The sequence below is a fragment of the Gymnodraco acuticeps genome, unplaced genomic scaffold (genome assembly GCF_902827175.1).
Source record: "Gymnodraco acuticeps unplaced genomic scaffold, fGymAcu1.1, whole genome shotgun sequence".
NCBI lineage: Eukaryota > Metazoa > Chordata > Actinopteri > Perciformes > Bathydraconidae > Gymnodraco > Gymnodraco acuticeps.
In genome coordinates, this window is record NW_022992177.1 from 3,284,129 (window position 1) to 3,297,594 (window position 13,466).

Here is a 13,466-nt window from a genome sequence, read left to right on the forward strand (position 1 = left end):
CATAATCTTCACATCACATCAAATGAAGATGATTGCATTTTATTGTGTTGTAATGTGACACTCGCCTACATTTAATTTTTAGTGAAGGGTACAACCGGATGTCGCATACAAACTAATAGAAATGTCTTTATGGAATTGTTATTCTCAAATATGCTCAATGGCAAACATGAAGTCCTATATTTATTTTAAGTTAACCCACCGGTTTGTTTGTAATGTATTAGGTCACGTATCGTATGTCTATAGCTTTATTATCTTAAAAAAAACAAATCACTATAACTCATTGTTGCTGACATGTTTAAATCCTAAAGATTAGTATCCAAGGGGACTTGTTTCCTGCTCAAATACTGCCATCGTGTGGTGTACTGTGGCATGCACTCTACTAGTTTAAACAACAAACCACTTAAATGGGCCAGTGCAAAACACCAATTAAATGATCAGTAAGAGAATATTTAATGAATCTATAGACTTTGAGTCACACTTGTTTAACTTACTACAAGCAATAAGGTTGAATCCTTAGTTCATAGCTTTGTCTGAACTTTTGGAGATATCAGTTTATCTGATTGTGTTGAAACGGTATGGGGAGGGGTCCATTTTAATTTGTTACCTTTCATTGGTACTTATTAATAATGCATTGTCTGTTATTGTCGTTCATTATGATGATATTTATGTTGACACAAAATCACACACACAGTATAATCCCCACCTCAATGACTCTAGAAGATACTTGTGATTTGATTAACTTTGAAAGCTAAAGAGTACTTTCTTAATCCCTTGAGGGGAAATGTATTACTTTCTCTTAGGGATAATCAATGTTTACTTTATATAATTTAACATTTTTATCACATCATAGGCTCAAAATACACACATTCACATTAATTGTATAAGACATACCTTGCTCAAGGACACCTCAACATTGCCCAGGCTGGAACTGGTCAAATGTATAAATGGGCATGTATGTTGTTTTAAGACTCAACATTTTATTTTTTTAATGTGACCCTATCTTTTAAGACTTGGTTGTAGGGTTAAGGTTGAGTTTATGGTATTTACTTGTGTTTCTTCAGTCCTGTGTCCAGTCCAACAGTGACCTCTGTTGTCAAATGACTAAATCAACTACACACATCAACTGCTGAATTTACTGTGTTGTTTGACCAGGCTGGTCACTGAGAGACATGTCTGATAAGAGTTCATTTTATGCTGAGGGTTAGGTATTATGCTATCATAGATTGATATTTGAAGTTGTATGTCAATCCTGTTATGACTGTAGAATGAATCTGTATAATTTTTGTACACCTAACAATCCTGTAGGTACATTTTACAGTATATGTTTTACAAATGGTAAATATATATTTTATATAGTGTTGCTTTTCTGTGTTAAGTTTGTTTTTAAACTCAGGGAGGGGTTCCCTTGCTTGAAAGATTTGTTTGTTTGTTTTTTTTGTACCACAATCACTTGGCAGTCTTCCAGTCTTCCTTTTCCAGAGGCACAGCAGGAAAACGGGGAGAAAAAGTGGGATCAAGGTCTCTTCAGGCTCGTATCAGAGCACAACAGTGACCAGAAGCTCAAGTCCCTGTATCTCAAAGTTTGGACTGCGCGCCATCGAGACTCAGAGCTGCTGATACCCAAAGTGCATCTTAAAGGTCAACAACACCTGAGAAAATAATTCCAATATGTTGTTTCCATTGCCTGGGAAAGATCAATCAAGTCTCAAACTGTTGCCATCATCAAGTATAACATCTGGACAGGCTTAATAGACTACAAGTGAGAGACTGATTTTCTTTACCCATAGTGTACCCAAATTAGCTTTATATTATTGTAATGTTGTCATTTGTGCAACAGAAAATGTGCTCATACACTTAAACCATTCCCTTGGGCACTTCCAGTGTCAATCAAGTCATTGTCAATGGCGCAGTTTCAGACTTTATACATTTAAGTTTTACAACTCATGTTCTTTTGGATTTGGAAGAAAGTTGTTCATGATTACCAACATGTTTTTACTATCTTAGATGATAGGAATGACGTGCATACATGTACCCCAGTGATGCTTATTCATACAGCATGCAGCCAAGGTTACATACAGCTTTAGCAGAGAGGTTACAGCATTCATTCAACAGGCTGGAGCAAACAATGACTAATAGTGATGTAGTCGACCGCAGCTACATGAAAACATATTTTGAATGTCTCACCCTGAACTACAAGTAACCTTGCCAACTGTCTGCAGGCTGACAGACACTGAACTACAGGAGGCAGTGAGCTGTAAGGTCAGGTGACGCGTCAACTGCAGCTTAAACAAATGACTCCATGATCCTAATTAAAGTGACCTGACAGCAAGATTGTACGGTAGGTGAATCTTCTGTAGCCACACTGCACTCGCTGCTGTTTAAGCTACACAATAACAGTTTTAAACAGTCTACATGAAGCGACCTCTTTCTCAACTGTGTTTTATCCTCGGTTGAAAACAACTGACTCATTTGTGGTATTGGTGGAGCCTAACACCGCACTTTCTATGACTTCATATTTATTTGGAACACATTGAGTTGAAAGATTGTTTCCTAAACTTAGGGTGAGACCCTCACATAGTACAAGCAGGGTTTGGTACCAAAATAGGAGAGCAAACACGCCTAGCTGCTTACATTTTGTTATTTCCTCAGTAACAACAAACTCACATCAGTTTGTTTTTGTGTCGTGCCAGAGTTAAGAAGTATTCATTATCTGAGAAAGGAAATCAGATTTGACTGTCCAAGTAAATGTGTGATCTGGGTGTTGATCTTAGATGTTAGATGCTGTAGATTTTCTTTTTCAGATAAAAATAATTTATTTTCGAAAACAGCAAGATCAAAACACTTTAAAGCTTTTGAAGTACAATTATTGTTATCTGAAATAAAATCTACAATAATGCAGGATCTCCACCCATGTTGTCGTGCAGTAATGTTGTTGTGCAGTAATGGCCAAAGAGATAAGTAGTTTTGTTGTGAATAATTATTCTTGTATCAACAAGATGCCGTCATGAGCAGGGTTGAGACTTTGAATCCCGGAATAAAACAGATTAAGATAAAGATCATTACTTCTTGTCTGTACTCTGCTCAAGCTGCAAGTGATTTACTGAGTCTGATAAACGCATGACCTACTGAGGACTAAATCAACTCCTTTCCCGAAACCACTTACAGGTGTAGAGGAATAACAAGACTTCCTTTAGTTTCTTTACGTAGACTTCCCAAGAAATCATCATACACAAATATATAATCTTTGAATTGATAAGGACACTCATGCTAGCACATTGTACCAAAATACAATATAATAAAGATATTTATTTTTTAAACATCTAAAGAATAGTTTGTAGTTTAAATTAAGACAATGTAACTTTTGGAAAAGCAGGTATTTCTCTACAATAAAACATACCACTGCTTAATTTAATCTAATTAGGATTTGCTGCTGGAGCCTTACTAGGTCTTGATGAGCTTTTGGATGCTAGTGTTTGCTAACTTTAGCCATATTGCAGTAATGGACATACGAAGCTGGTTCTCATACTTGTATCTATTTTCTCGTAATACAGTATCACTTGTGGCAACAGTGGCTACTGTGCGACAACATTTACATAGTCTTACTTTAATATCTTACTTTATTTGTCTATTGTTTTAACTTGCACTTGTGTTATGGTGTGTGAGCTTTGCCGTGTGTATTTTTTGTATGTTTTGTTTTGTTTGTTTGACTGTACAGCACTTTGGTCTGGAGGTTTTAAAGTGCTTTATACATAAAGCTGTATTGTATAATATCAATAACTTACTGGAAAAATAGCTTATATATGAAACTCCAATACCAGATGTATAGATGTCGCAAAACTATTATAATATGGAAGTAAAATAAATAAATGCTATCCCCGAAGCTAATATTAATGTGTTTTATGTCAATGCACATTTTAACTTAATGAATTTTCTCCAAAATAGATTGGTTATAAATATGAATAAAGTAAACAATGTGCCTGTTGTTTTTGGAGTCAGATATTGTCTCCTCTGCAGCAAAGCATTTTAATTACACATTCTCCAAACGCCTCTCTGACCACTGACTGTTTCGACAGAGGGAGAGTTGAACAGCAGGTCCCCAGCTGCCTCCACCCTTCCTTGAACACAAATAATCTGTCAACAGGATTGTCACAGGAACTTAAAAAAAAAGTCTGACCTCTAATAGATATGGCCTCAACATGTGCACACTCTTCTGCCCCACAATACATACTCACTGTGTGCTGTACTGTCCGTGCACACGCATTGGAGCCCAGGATGATTTTAAAGGCTTCGGCTTGGACTGAGCTTTTGTTGAAAGGAATTCACTTCTAACATCTTCCCTGTTCCCCTAGCTTTAAAGAAAGATTATTACTTACTCAATGATATTGCAGTAATGTAGGTGGACACTGAGGTTATTGACGGATATTGAGATGATCCAAACACACACTATTATTGACCTTCAGTATTATTTAAGCTGGGCCCTGCTGCTGACTGGTGGTGCTGCTCTTTTGCTCCATCGTACACAGCAGGTGTGTTCCTGTTTCGATTGTTGAGTTGCAAGCTTCATGGAAGTGAGTTAGCCTTAATGCTGCTAACATCCTGGACAAGGACAAAGGGGCTGAGGATGTCGATGCTTAGTTTGAAAAAACAGGAGGTTTGGCCCAACACAAAAGCATTACAAAAAGAAAGGAATGCTTAGTTTAAAATAGTCAATTGTGCAAAACCTATCTGAAAATCCCAGACACTGTTACAGCCAGTGTGAGGGTGATCCATGTTATCTGCGGCACAACAGCTGATGCAGATATTCTTAAATTACCATTGCTTCCATCAGTGTTTCTATTTGTATCCTGGATCGTTTGCTGTTTAAGCTGATATGTTTTCACCACTTTGGTGTAGTCTCTCTCCTTGGAAACACACTCATAGCCACCATAGTTCTCTTGCGTCATGGCGGGGATCAGGTGCAGGCAGTTGGACTGCATTTGTAGACATGGGCTGCTCTGGCCTGCGTGCTCCCAGGTGTACACAGCGTGGTAGGAGTCTATAGGACAAGACAAATAGAAGGGGACACTCAGGGGGACCGAGTGGGCTATCCCCAAATCCACCGTAGATGATGAATCTGTCTCCCGTTTGGTCCGGTTAACTTGCTTTTGCTCTACAAAAAATAAAAAAGAAGATAAAATAAAGATGAGACCAAAGGTTGCTGGGACCCCAGCAGGTGTGCACTATTAATAGTCTTATCATAAGTTACCTTCGTCAGATGGTTGACACACACTTCGGTTCCCATCAAGGATATTTTGAATGCCTCCACTGTGAACAAAAACATAATATAATCAAACAGGTGCATTTCTTTGTGAGAGACGAATGACTTTGCCCCAGATATCTGTTTATAATCCTATTTTTATAGTTTTTCTATGTAATCTTATGTTATCTCTTGCAGAAATGCAATATTCAGAAGAACATGCACATGCTGTTCAAACTTACGTGACAGTCGGGGTGCATCCAAACTCTGTCCAGACACAGTAGGGGTCCCGGGCCAGAACACAATCTGCGCAGGACTGGTTGTACTCCTGACACCTCTGAAGGTCAATGATCGAAATGTTCTCTGAGAAACCCACCACTAACTTTTTCTAAGAAAAGGGAGACAGTAACATGATTTTACTTTAAATCTGCATTAATAGTAGTTTTGTGTTCCTTGCAGCAGTGCAAGAAGCTGAACAAAACGTGTTGAGTATCATAAAGGTGTGTTGGCAACAAAGCTTATTTTCTTCCATACAGCGAAATCCAATGGGGAAATCACATTGCATTGGTCAAGGGAGACCTTGCAATGCTTAATTCTGGGTTGGCCTACAAGATACTTCCTCCTTGAGCTTTATTATCACCATATAAATAGAATTTGTGTGAATGTAAAAAAAGAAATGTCACCCAGTGTCTGCCAAGAAAAACAACTGACGACACCGTGCTGGAAAATGCATGACATTTAAAATACCTTTTTGGAGTCAAGCTTCATTGATTGTACGGTTGAGTGGCTGGAGAGCTGTGTTTCGGAGATGATGAAAGGCTCTTCCCCGGCCTCTAAGACTTTATGGATCTTCCCAGAATCTGTTGGGACAGCACACCAACATTTTCTGGCATATTCTCAGAGGAATGCTGTATTATCAGCACGTTTTGTCTCGCTATGCATGATGACAAGCCAGATCAACAGGAAAACACTCAGACCTGAAGTAGCTACAAAAAAAGACCAAGAAACATCTGGTATTTCTTTCCAACTAGAACATACCAGTAGCTAGAAGCAGAATGTTATGCATGCACCCATCTGCTGCCTGCACTCGGTCCACAGCAATCTTGGTGTAGTTGTTGCTGCTTACATAAAACGGAGCTGTTTGATGTATCGATTCAACCCAGTCATTCATTTCCGGGTAATCCTTCACCATATTGACGGTGGCCAGTGGCAGGTTCCTGCTGTTTTTTACACACTGACAAATAAATGCACAGAGTTTTTTTTTATAGATTGTATACTTTAGAAAATGGGAACATAAACCGGATGTTTGTAGGAAACTCAGGTTAAGCAAATATTTAGGTTTACAAAGCTGAAGGCATCCCCAGTTGTTTATAAATGGACAAATCATTTTTGAACTATAGGCTGAACAGATGGAAGGAACAGGGTTTTCTTTACAAAACATAGCAACAAGTGCTCCTCCTTCAGGGAACCACTATGCATGAGTCAGAAGTAGAGTTGGGCTCAAATAGATTACATTTGATCAACAGATGGAAACACTGAACCACATTTGAGAACGAGAAGTAATAAAAATACACATTTTCCACATTCAAACCCACATTTTAGACTTTGTTAGAAACATGTTATTCTGTCTCTGCACAGCAACATGGCAACAAAACAAATGCTTACCGTTCCTGGCCTTGGCTTGGGAATGTCTTTGTTGTAGCCCTTGAAAGTTGAGTTCTCAAATACGTCTTCAATCTTTCCTATTGTATATATGCACACCGCTGTGACGTTCCTTAAAGAGAAATAAGATAACTGAAGTTAGCATTAAAAGATACAGATTTTATATGGTGGTGGTTAGGGTTATGATTGTGACCCATTGCCTCATTCTGTTTTTCTGTTAGCAGAAAATCTTAAACAGAAATGTGTGGATTTTTGACAAAAAAAAGTTTTGGCATAGGGCAACGGAGATTTGAGTAACTTTTAAAAGTTTGGACAGATAGGGTGCAGCACTAAGAACATTGAACATTAATGCAACCATGTCAATCCAACTTCGTGTATCCTACAAACCCTCCATAACACTAACAAAAACGTTGAATTTCAAGTTCAGACATAAAAGCCCTGCCAATTTTACAGATTTGGTGGAGTGGCCTTTGGCTATACACCTTGACTAAAAGGGCCAAGGGCTTTTTGTGTTCCCCAATCTTAAAGAAGAGTGCTAATTCTCTGTCATCTCCTTATGTAGGACTTAAAGTATAGTTGGTAATGAAATGAGCTCTCATTGAATGTGTGGGTGTAACCTGTCTGGAAAATGGACCATTACACAAGAGGGTCAAAACAATACATGACAACCTCAGGAGCAGATTTGTATTAGGTCTTAGTTATTCTTTTTGTAATTAAACAAGATTGTAATGCAGATATGCCACTCTCCACAGGAGAAGAGTGGTGAAAACATTTCAAAATGCTGACCTTTCAATTTAAAGTGTAAGCTGTTCTGTGTCAGTGTGTTACTAATGGTGTTGCTTAGTTGCTGTTATTAAAAGGAAGGGAAAGTGTCTAACCAGCTGCTTGTAAAAAGGCCATAGACTCTCGTGTCAACCCAGTCCTTGGCGTGCACAACAAAAATATCTTGAAGATGGTTGAAATAAAGCGACTTCTCAGGAAGTCCACAAACAAGCCGGGCCTTGAGAAAAGATGTCCACATGTTCTGGAAAAATCGTTTCGATCCACCTTCATCTACCTGCAGAATAACACAAATGAATTACACCAGGATGACTCTCTTTCACTTTTCATGCAACCGAAATTCATGAACTAAGGGTTATTTGATAGGACTGATGTTACATGGACCTTGACCTGGAAAAAAACACCTAACCGCTTTTGGGGCAGGTTGAGTGTCTCCATAGGTATCAAAAAACAAGGGTGTTGAAAGGTTGTGTTACACCGCATGACAACATGCAAAGCTAGTTGTATTGAGGGAGTAGAAGCCTGATTTATTCATGAAGCCTTAGTTAGCTTCAGATGATTGCACTGTCTGACGCCATAAATATATGTATGCGATTGTCAAATCCTGACAGCCATGACACTGCAGGATATCACTTTACTTTATTTCCATCACCCTTTGTTTTCACACAATGCAGCTAAACAGGATATATATTATCAATGCAGACAGCCTGAGACCTCAATATGTACATGACAATATGACATTCTCCGATCATAAAACCACAATAAATAGTGGCTCACCCACATGGCTCATGGTAAATAGTTAAAGTCAACATCAAACAAAACCTTTCATCTCCTTTGTCTGGTAAATTCAGGAGGGGCCACTGTGGGAGGCACAGCCAACACCCTCACAAAACTTCAACATCAAAATCTGCTGAAGTGGCCAGCAAATGAACTATCTGTTTCATAATTTTAATCAATTAAAGGGTAAAGTAATTTTGTGTTAGTAAGTCATGCTAAATGTACTTTTGTACTGCTTTAAAAACCTAATTAAAGTGTGGTTGATTTGTTTGCAGTCATGTTTAAAGACACAGTTTCAAAATGTATTCTTGCGTTTGGGAACAGCAGTTAACAAAATAATCTCACTTCAATGTCCACTTAGTAGGTATTCTGATACTTTTGATCATATTACATGACCTTCATAAATATTCCCAAGAAGATGGAATAAGGGTTTGGTGGATTGATACAAAAATATTGACAGTGTCCATACTAAATCTTGTTTTGAATATCAATATAAGTATAAATAGAACTTAAGAGGTTTCTGGAAATTGTGTGTTACAGTTGCAGTAAATGAAGAGCCTCACTGACGTATGCTGAGTCCACTTCAGTGCCCAACGTACCTTACAGACTCTGGCAATCCTCGATATCCAGCGGTCAGCCTCCGGGTTGTGATCAGAGTTCTTTTCACGGAAAAATATGTATATTTTCTCATTGTCAGGTTCTTCCCTCTGCTTCACCCACGTCGCAGAGATAAACGTGGGCTCTATGAGAGGAGGACATGTTTACCAAGCTGCTTCCCTGTTTACATTCCCGTTAGCATGTGAAAACAAAATGTAATGAAAGAGCTCTCAGGAGGGGACAAAACAAGCTGACAAACTGGTGCTTATCAGGAGCATACTTTGTAATCAAAATGGAGTCAATATTTCCTGCTGATTTTCATCCAACATTATGAGTTTACTTCAGTCATTTACCCACCTGAGATCCAGTTGTCATACATCCAGACATTAGTTCTGCTACCAGCTTTCCTTCTGAATTGTAATGAACTTCCATCCGTGTCCAAAGGTGCAGCTGAATAAAGATCCCCCTCTGCAAATAGCATCAAATGAAAATCCGCAGAGATGTTTAATTATTGAGTAGGTATATTTCTGTGCACTGGTTACCAACTCTTCTATCACACATGACATAATGTGGTTACATAAGTCTGTAGACCAGAGTCACAATTTTAAACCTTTAAAATCATGGGTTACTGCAGTGGTTCCCAAAGTGGGGGGGTGCACGCAGAGGCATGACAGGGGGGGGGCGCGAGAGACCAGGAGGAAAACCATAAAAATGGTTATATAATTATTTTTTTTTTTAAAATCATAATTTGAAAAATTATTGATTCGAAAATAATATGATACAGTACAGTACTATTACGTCTGGGTCTCTGTGTTTCATTAAAGCTCGGCTCTGTGTGTGTGTGTGTGTGTGTGTGTGTGTGTGTGTGTGTGTGTGTGTGTGTGTGTGTGTGTGTGTGTGTGTGTCAGTGGCGAACCGTCAGGGCCTTCAAGGTATTCAGAGAATACCCTGGAACACTCAGATAAAACAAACAAAAAATCGATATCTGTGTTGTTCACCTGTAATACTACAGTGTTACGTTGACCATGTACTACGCATTTCAGTGGTGTTGTGTTAGAAAAGAAAGCAACCAATCAGATCTTGTTCTGGGTCTCTGGGTAGAATATCCTTCAACTAAGGTATTCTACATCCTTGATCGAATGCCCTGGCCGTTGCACTGAATGAGAGCGTACGTTTGGACTGACAATTTGATCAACCAATCATATATTGATTTGTAGCCAATGGGCGTATTCTTTCAGAGTTTCCCTCGGTTCAAGGGTACTCTAGAAGGCCCGCTGGTTAACTGTCTCGAGACAGAGGATCTGAGAATGCGACGAAGCAATTCATGCCGTTTTATTGTTTTTAACGTTGAAATGACAAGCAACAGGTGAAGATGAATTTGTTGCGGAATTGTTGTGAGTACCCTTTTCAAGACGACAATTCAGTGAAAAGACGGACATTATAATGCCGCGGAGGGCACACACACCTTCTGTGTGTGTCTACAGAAGGTCCAGTTGTGATAGACACGGTTCGCCACTGGTGTGTGTGTGTGTGGAACGAGCCATGTTGTGTGCGAGAGAGAGAGAGAGAGTAGAGAGAGAGAGAGAGAGAGAGAGAGAGAGAGAGAGAGAGAGAGAGAGAGAGAGAGAGAGAGAGCACCGGTACCGGAGATCGTTGTTGTTAGCTTCTGGTGCTAGCGAGCTATGCTAACGGATATAAGGAGCTAAAGGACTCTCTTAGTGTTATGTCAGTGGGTCTCAAACGTTTTGGTCACCATTAATGTAAACAATTATTTCCGAGGCACACGTTTATATAATCATTATAGTTATACAAAAATAAGAGAATAAATGAAAAACAGGTATGAAATACTATATGACAGTAAAAAAAGAATACATTTTAAAAGGCTGATTTGTAAAATATCCATTAAGAAAAAGTAAATCTATTTACAGTTCTGTTTCATATAGGTGTTGAGAGATGTATCCATAGATCTCTTCATTTAGCTCTCAACGTGCACCAGATTGATGCATTTAACTTCAATATTTAAAAATAAATCTTCACGGGGGAGCATGCCCCTGGACCCCCCTAAAATTGTACTTTACCCCTGCTTACACCTATACGCCGCCACTGAGCCTGACTTGTGTTGGGGGGGCCCGACTTTTTTTTTCTCCAAAGGAGGGGCCTGACAGAAAAAGTTTGAGAACCACTGGGTTACTGTATGGTTGTGCAGGAAGTTGTACTTAACATGCCTACAGTGAGCGAAATGGCGTTGTGCGTGTACACAAACGGAGAGATACCCATCCCCTCATAGCTAGCCACTATTTCAAGAGACTGGTTGTTCACTGACGAAAACTGTAGAACAAAAGAAAAAGAATATCAGGATTAGTTTTGCTGGGAAAATATCCAGACACCAGCCATTGAACACCCGACCGAAATTACACACAGGATGCTGATGAAAGTTTAAGCAAAACCACAGCAGCTACATCAAAGAGCTTCATGCTTTATTCATCTCCATATGGTTGCCAGTAAATTACCTAGCCACATGAACGACAGTATGTCAGACACATGTGACATAAAGTATAACATTTTCCGTGATGGACGCAAACACTTACAAGCTTCCAGCACTGCGGTTTGTTTCCATTTGTTCCACAGACAAACATGCTGTCCTGAAACTTCTCAATCACTGTGATGACATTTTCACATTGGCCCTACAAATACAGAGGTGATTATTAACAAGACAGCACACAGAACTGATCATACATCTCATTTTTAAAATATGTTTTTTAGAAAACCTGTAATTTGACCTGTAATTTTTTTTTATTACAAACACCATCACTGTCGTCTTACTTACCTCTTGGCAGTGTTGCTGGTCTGGGGCTTTCAGCGAGAAATTCTGCAAGGGGACATCAATTAGTGGACAAATTAATTAAGGTTTCACTTAAGGATAGTTTTTTAATGAAATATTTTATTATAAAGACAACAATACCATATTGAAAAACATCACTTAATCACTTATTAACCAATGGAGAATGCTTCATTCAAAGCTCTGCCTAATAGATTGGCTTTTAAATGTAAGAGATAGCTGGATAATATATGGCTTTCTTGGGCCAAAACTATTTCACTTAGGTTAATGTCTTCTTCTTAAGCAGCTTCAGCCGCTCCTCCCACAGACCAGTAGCCATTAGTTTAATTAAGATGTGTCTGAGTTACGGTCACAGAGGCCATTTACTCTAATTTCTTCAAAAACAATTAACAATCATTAGCCTGTAATTTATTATTTTTGTGGTCTAATAAAACAGAAGTTCTCTGACTTTCCTGTGTTTTTTATTATAAAAACGTGTATGTCATCAGGGTCGGATTGTGACATTAGTTAACATGATGATGCTGCTAAAATGCATGCTCCCTAGACTCCTCTTGAAACCATGTGTCTGTCAGCCATCTGCTGCAAATCTTATTATGACCCCATCTGCATCACAAAACAACTGCCAACTTCTTGAACCACAAATAAATCAAGCTGGGAGTCCATCAATAAACCATTGATAAAGAATATAGGCCTACAGGCAAGTGCATGTGAATAAACTAAATACAAAGATCAGAAACACCCACCTCCATAATATGAGAGCCCCCCACATCCAGTTTCAGCACAAAATCCGTCCCTCCTACATACATCTCCTCTGAGTCCTCATGATAGAAGAACACACTGTGCTTCTGATAGACTGGGTATTCAAATCCACCGCAGATTATACCTAAAGGGAAAATAACATCACGCTGTTATTATCATTTGACTGCATCGTTCACTGAATAAAGTTTTGGATCATTGTGGACAATAAAATTGGGTAATCTAAATGAACTATCTTTGCGGCTTTAAAAAGGATCTCAATACAGAATTACCTCTTTAGTTGACGTTTCAAAACATCTGATTAGAGACCATTTTTAAAGGGAAAAAACATTTAAAACATTTCAGTCATAACGGCGAAGAGAAGCGTATACCTTTGCTCAGAAGTCTGGGATTGTCTTTAGATCCAAGAGTCGGTAAATTCAAAACGAGTTTAAAATCCCCAGCAAGCCAGATGAAGAATATAACAAACTGAATCATGTTGGGCCTGAGACGGTCAACATTTCTCTTCTTTCGGCAGGGCTCAACTGTTCTGAATCCCTCTGCTCGCACACTGACCAAGACAGGTACCCTGCGCACCCCCAGCAGCCAATCGAAACGCAGAGCAGTGGGCGGAGCATACATACAGTCGGCGTCGCGTCACAGTTTGGGGCGGGGCATTTCGAGGGGGGAAACAATCCTTTCCCCCTCTATGGAAGCAAACAAGAGACAGAAGTATTTGAATTTTATTAGACACCGAATTTATAGCATTGAAAATAATTACTTTGAAAATCATGAATCTGAATTTTTTTTGCTCCGAATTTATCTATGTGAAATAAAAAT

The 13,466-nt window shown here is 38.9% G+C and overlaps 1 protein-coding gene across 1 annotated transcript; it reads right to left on the bottom strand.

Moving 5' to 3' along the window:
* Positions 1–1,905: 1,905 nt before the first annotated feature.
* On the bottom strand, positions 1,906–13,124 carry sema7a (semaphorin 7A). The gene is made up of 14 exons (XM_034204909.1): positions 13,019–13,124; positions 12,635–12,774; positions 11,880–11,921; positions 11,641–11,736; positions 11,278–11,380; positions 9,410–9,520; positions 9,055–9,197; positions 7,777–7,955; positions 6,902–7,010; positions 6,275–6,470; positions 5,984–6,096; positions 5,479–5,624; positions 5,246–5,304; positions 1,906–5,149 (listed from the first exon to the last, which is right to left on the bottom strand). Exons 1-14 carry the CDS (start codon positions 13,122–13,124, stop codon positions 4,722–4,724), a joined length of 1,971 nt encoding a protein of 656 aa, XP_034060800.1. The 3' UTR covers positions 1,906–4,721.
* Between the last annotated feature and the right edge of the window lie 342 nt (positions 13,125–13,466).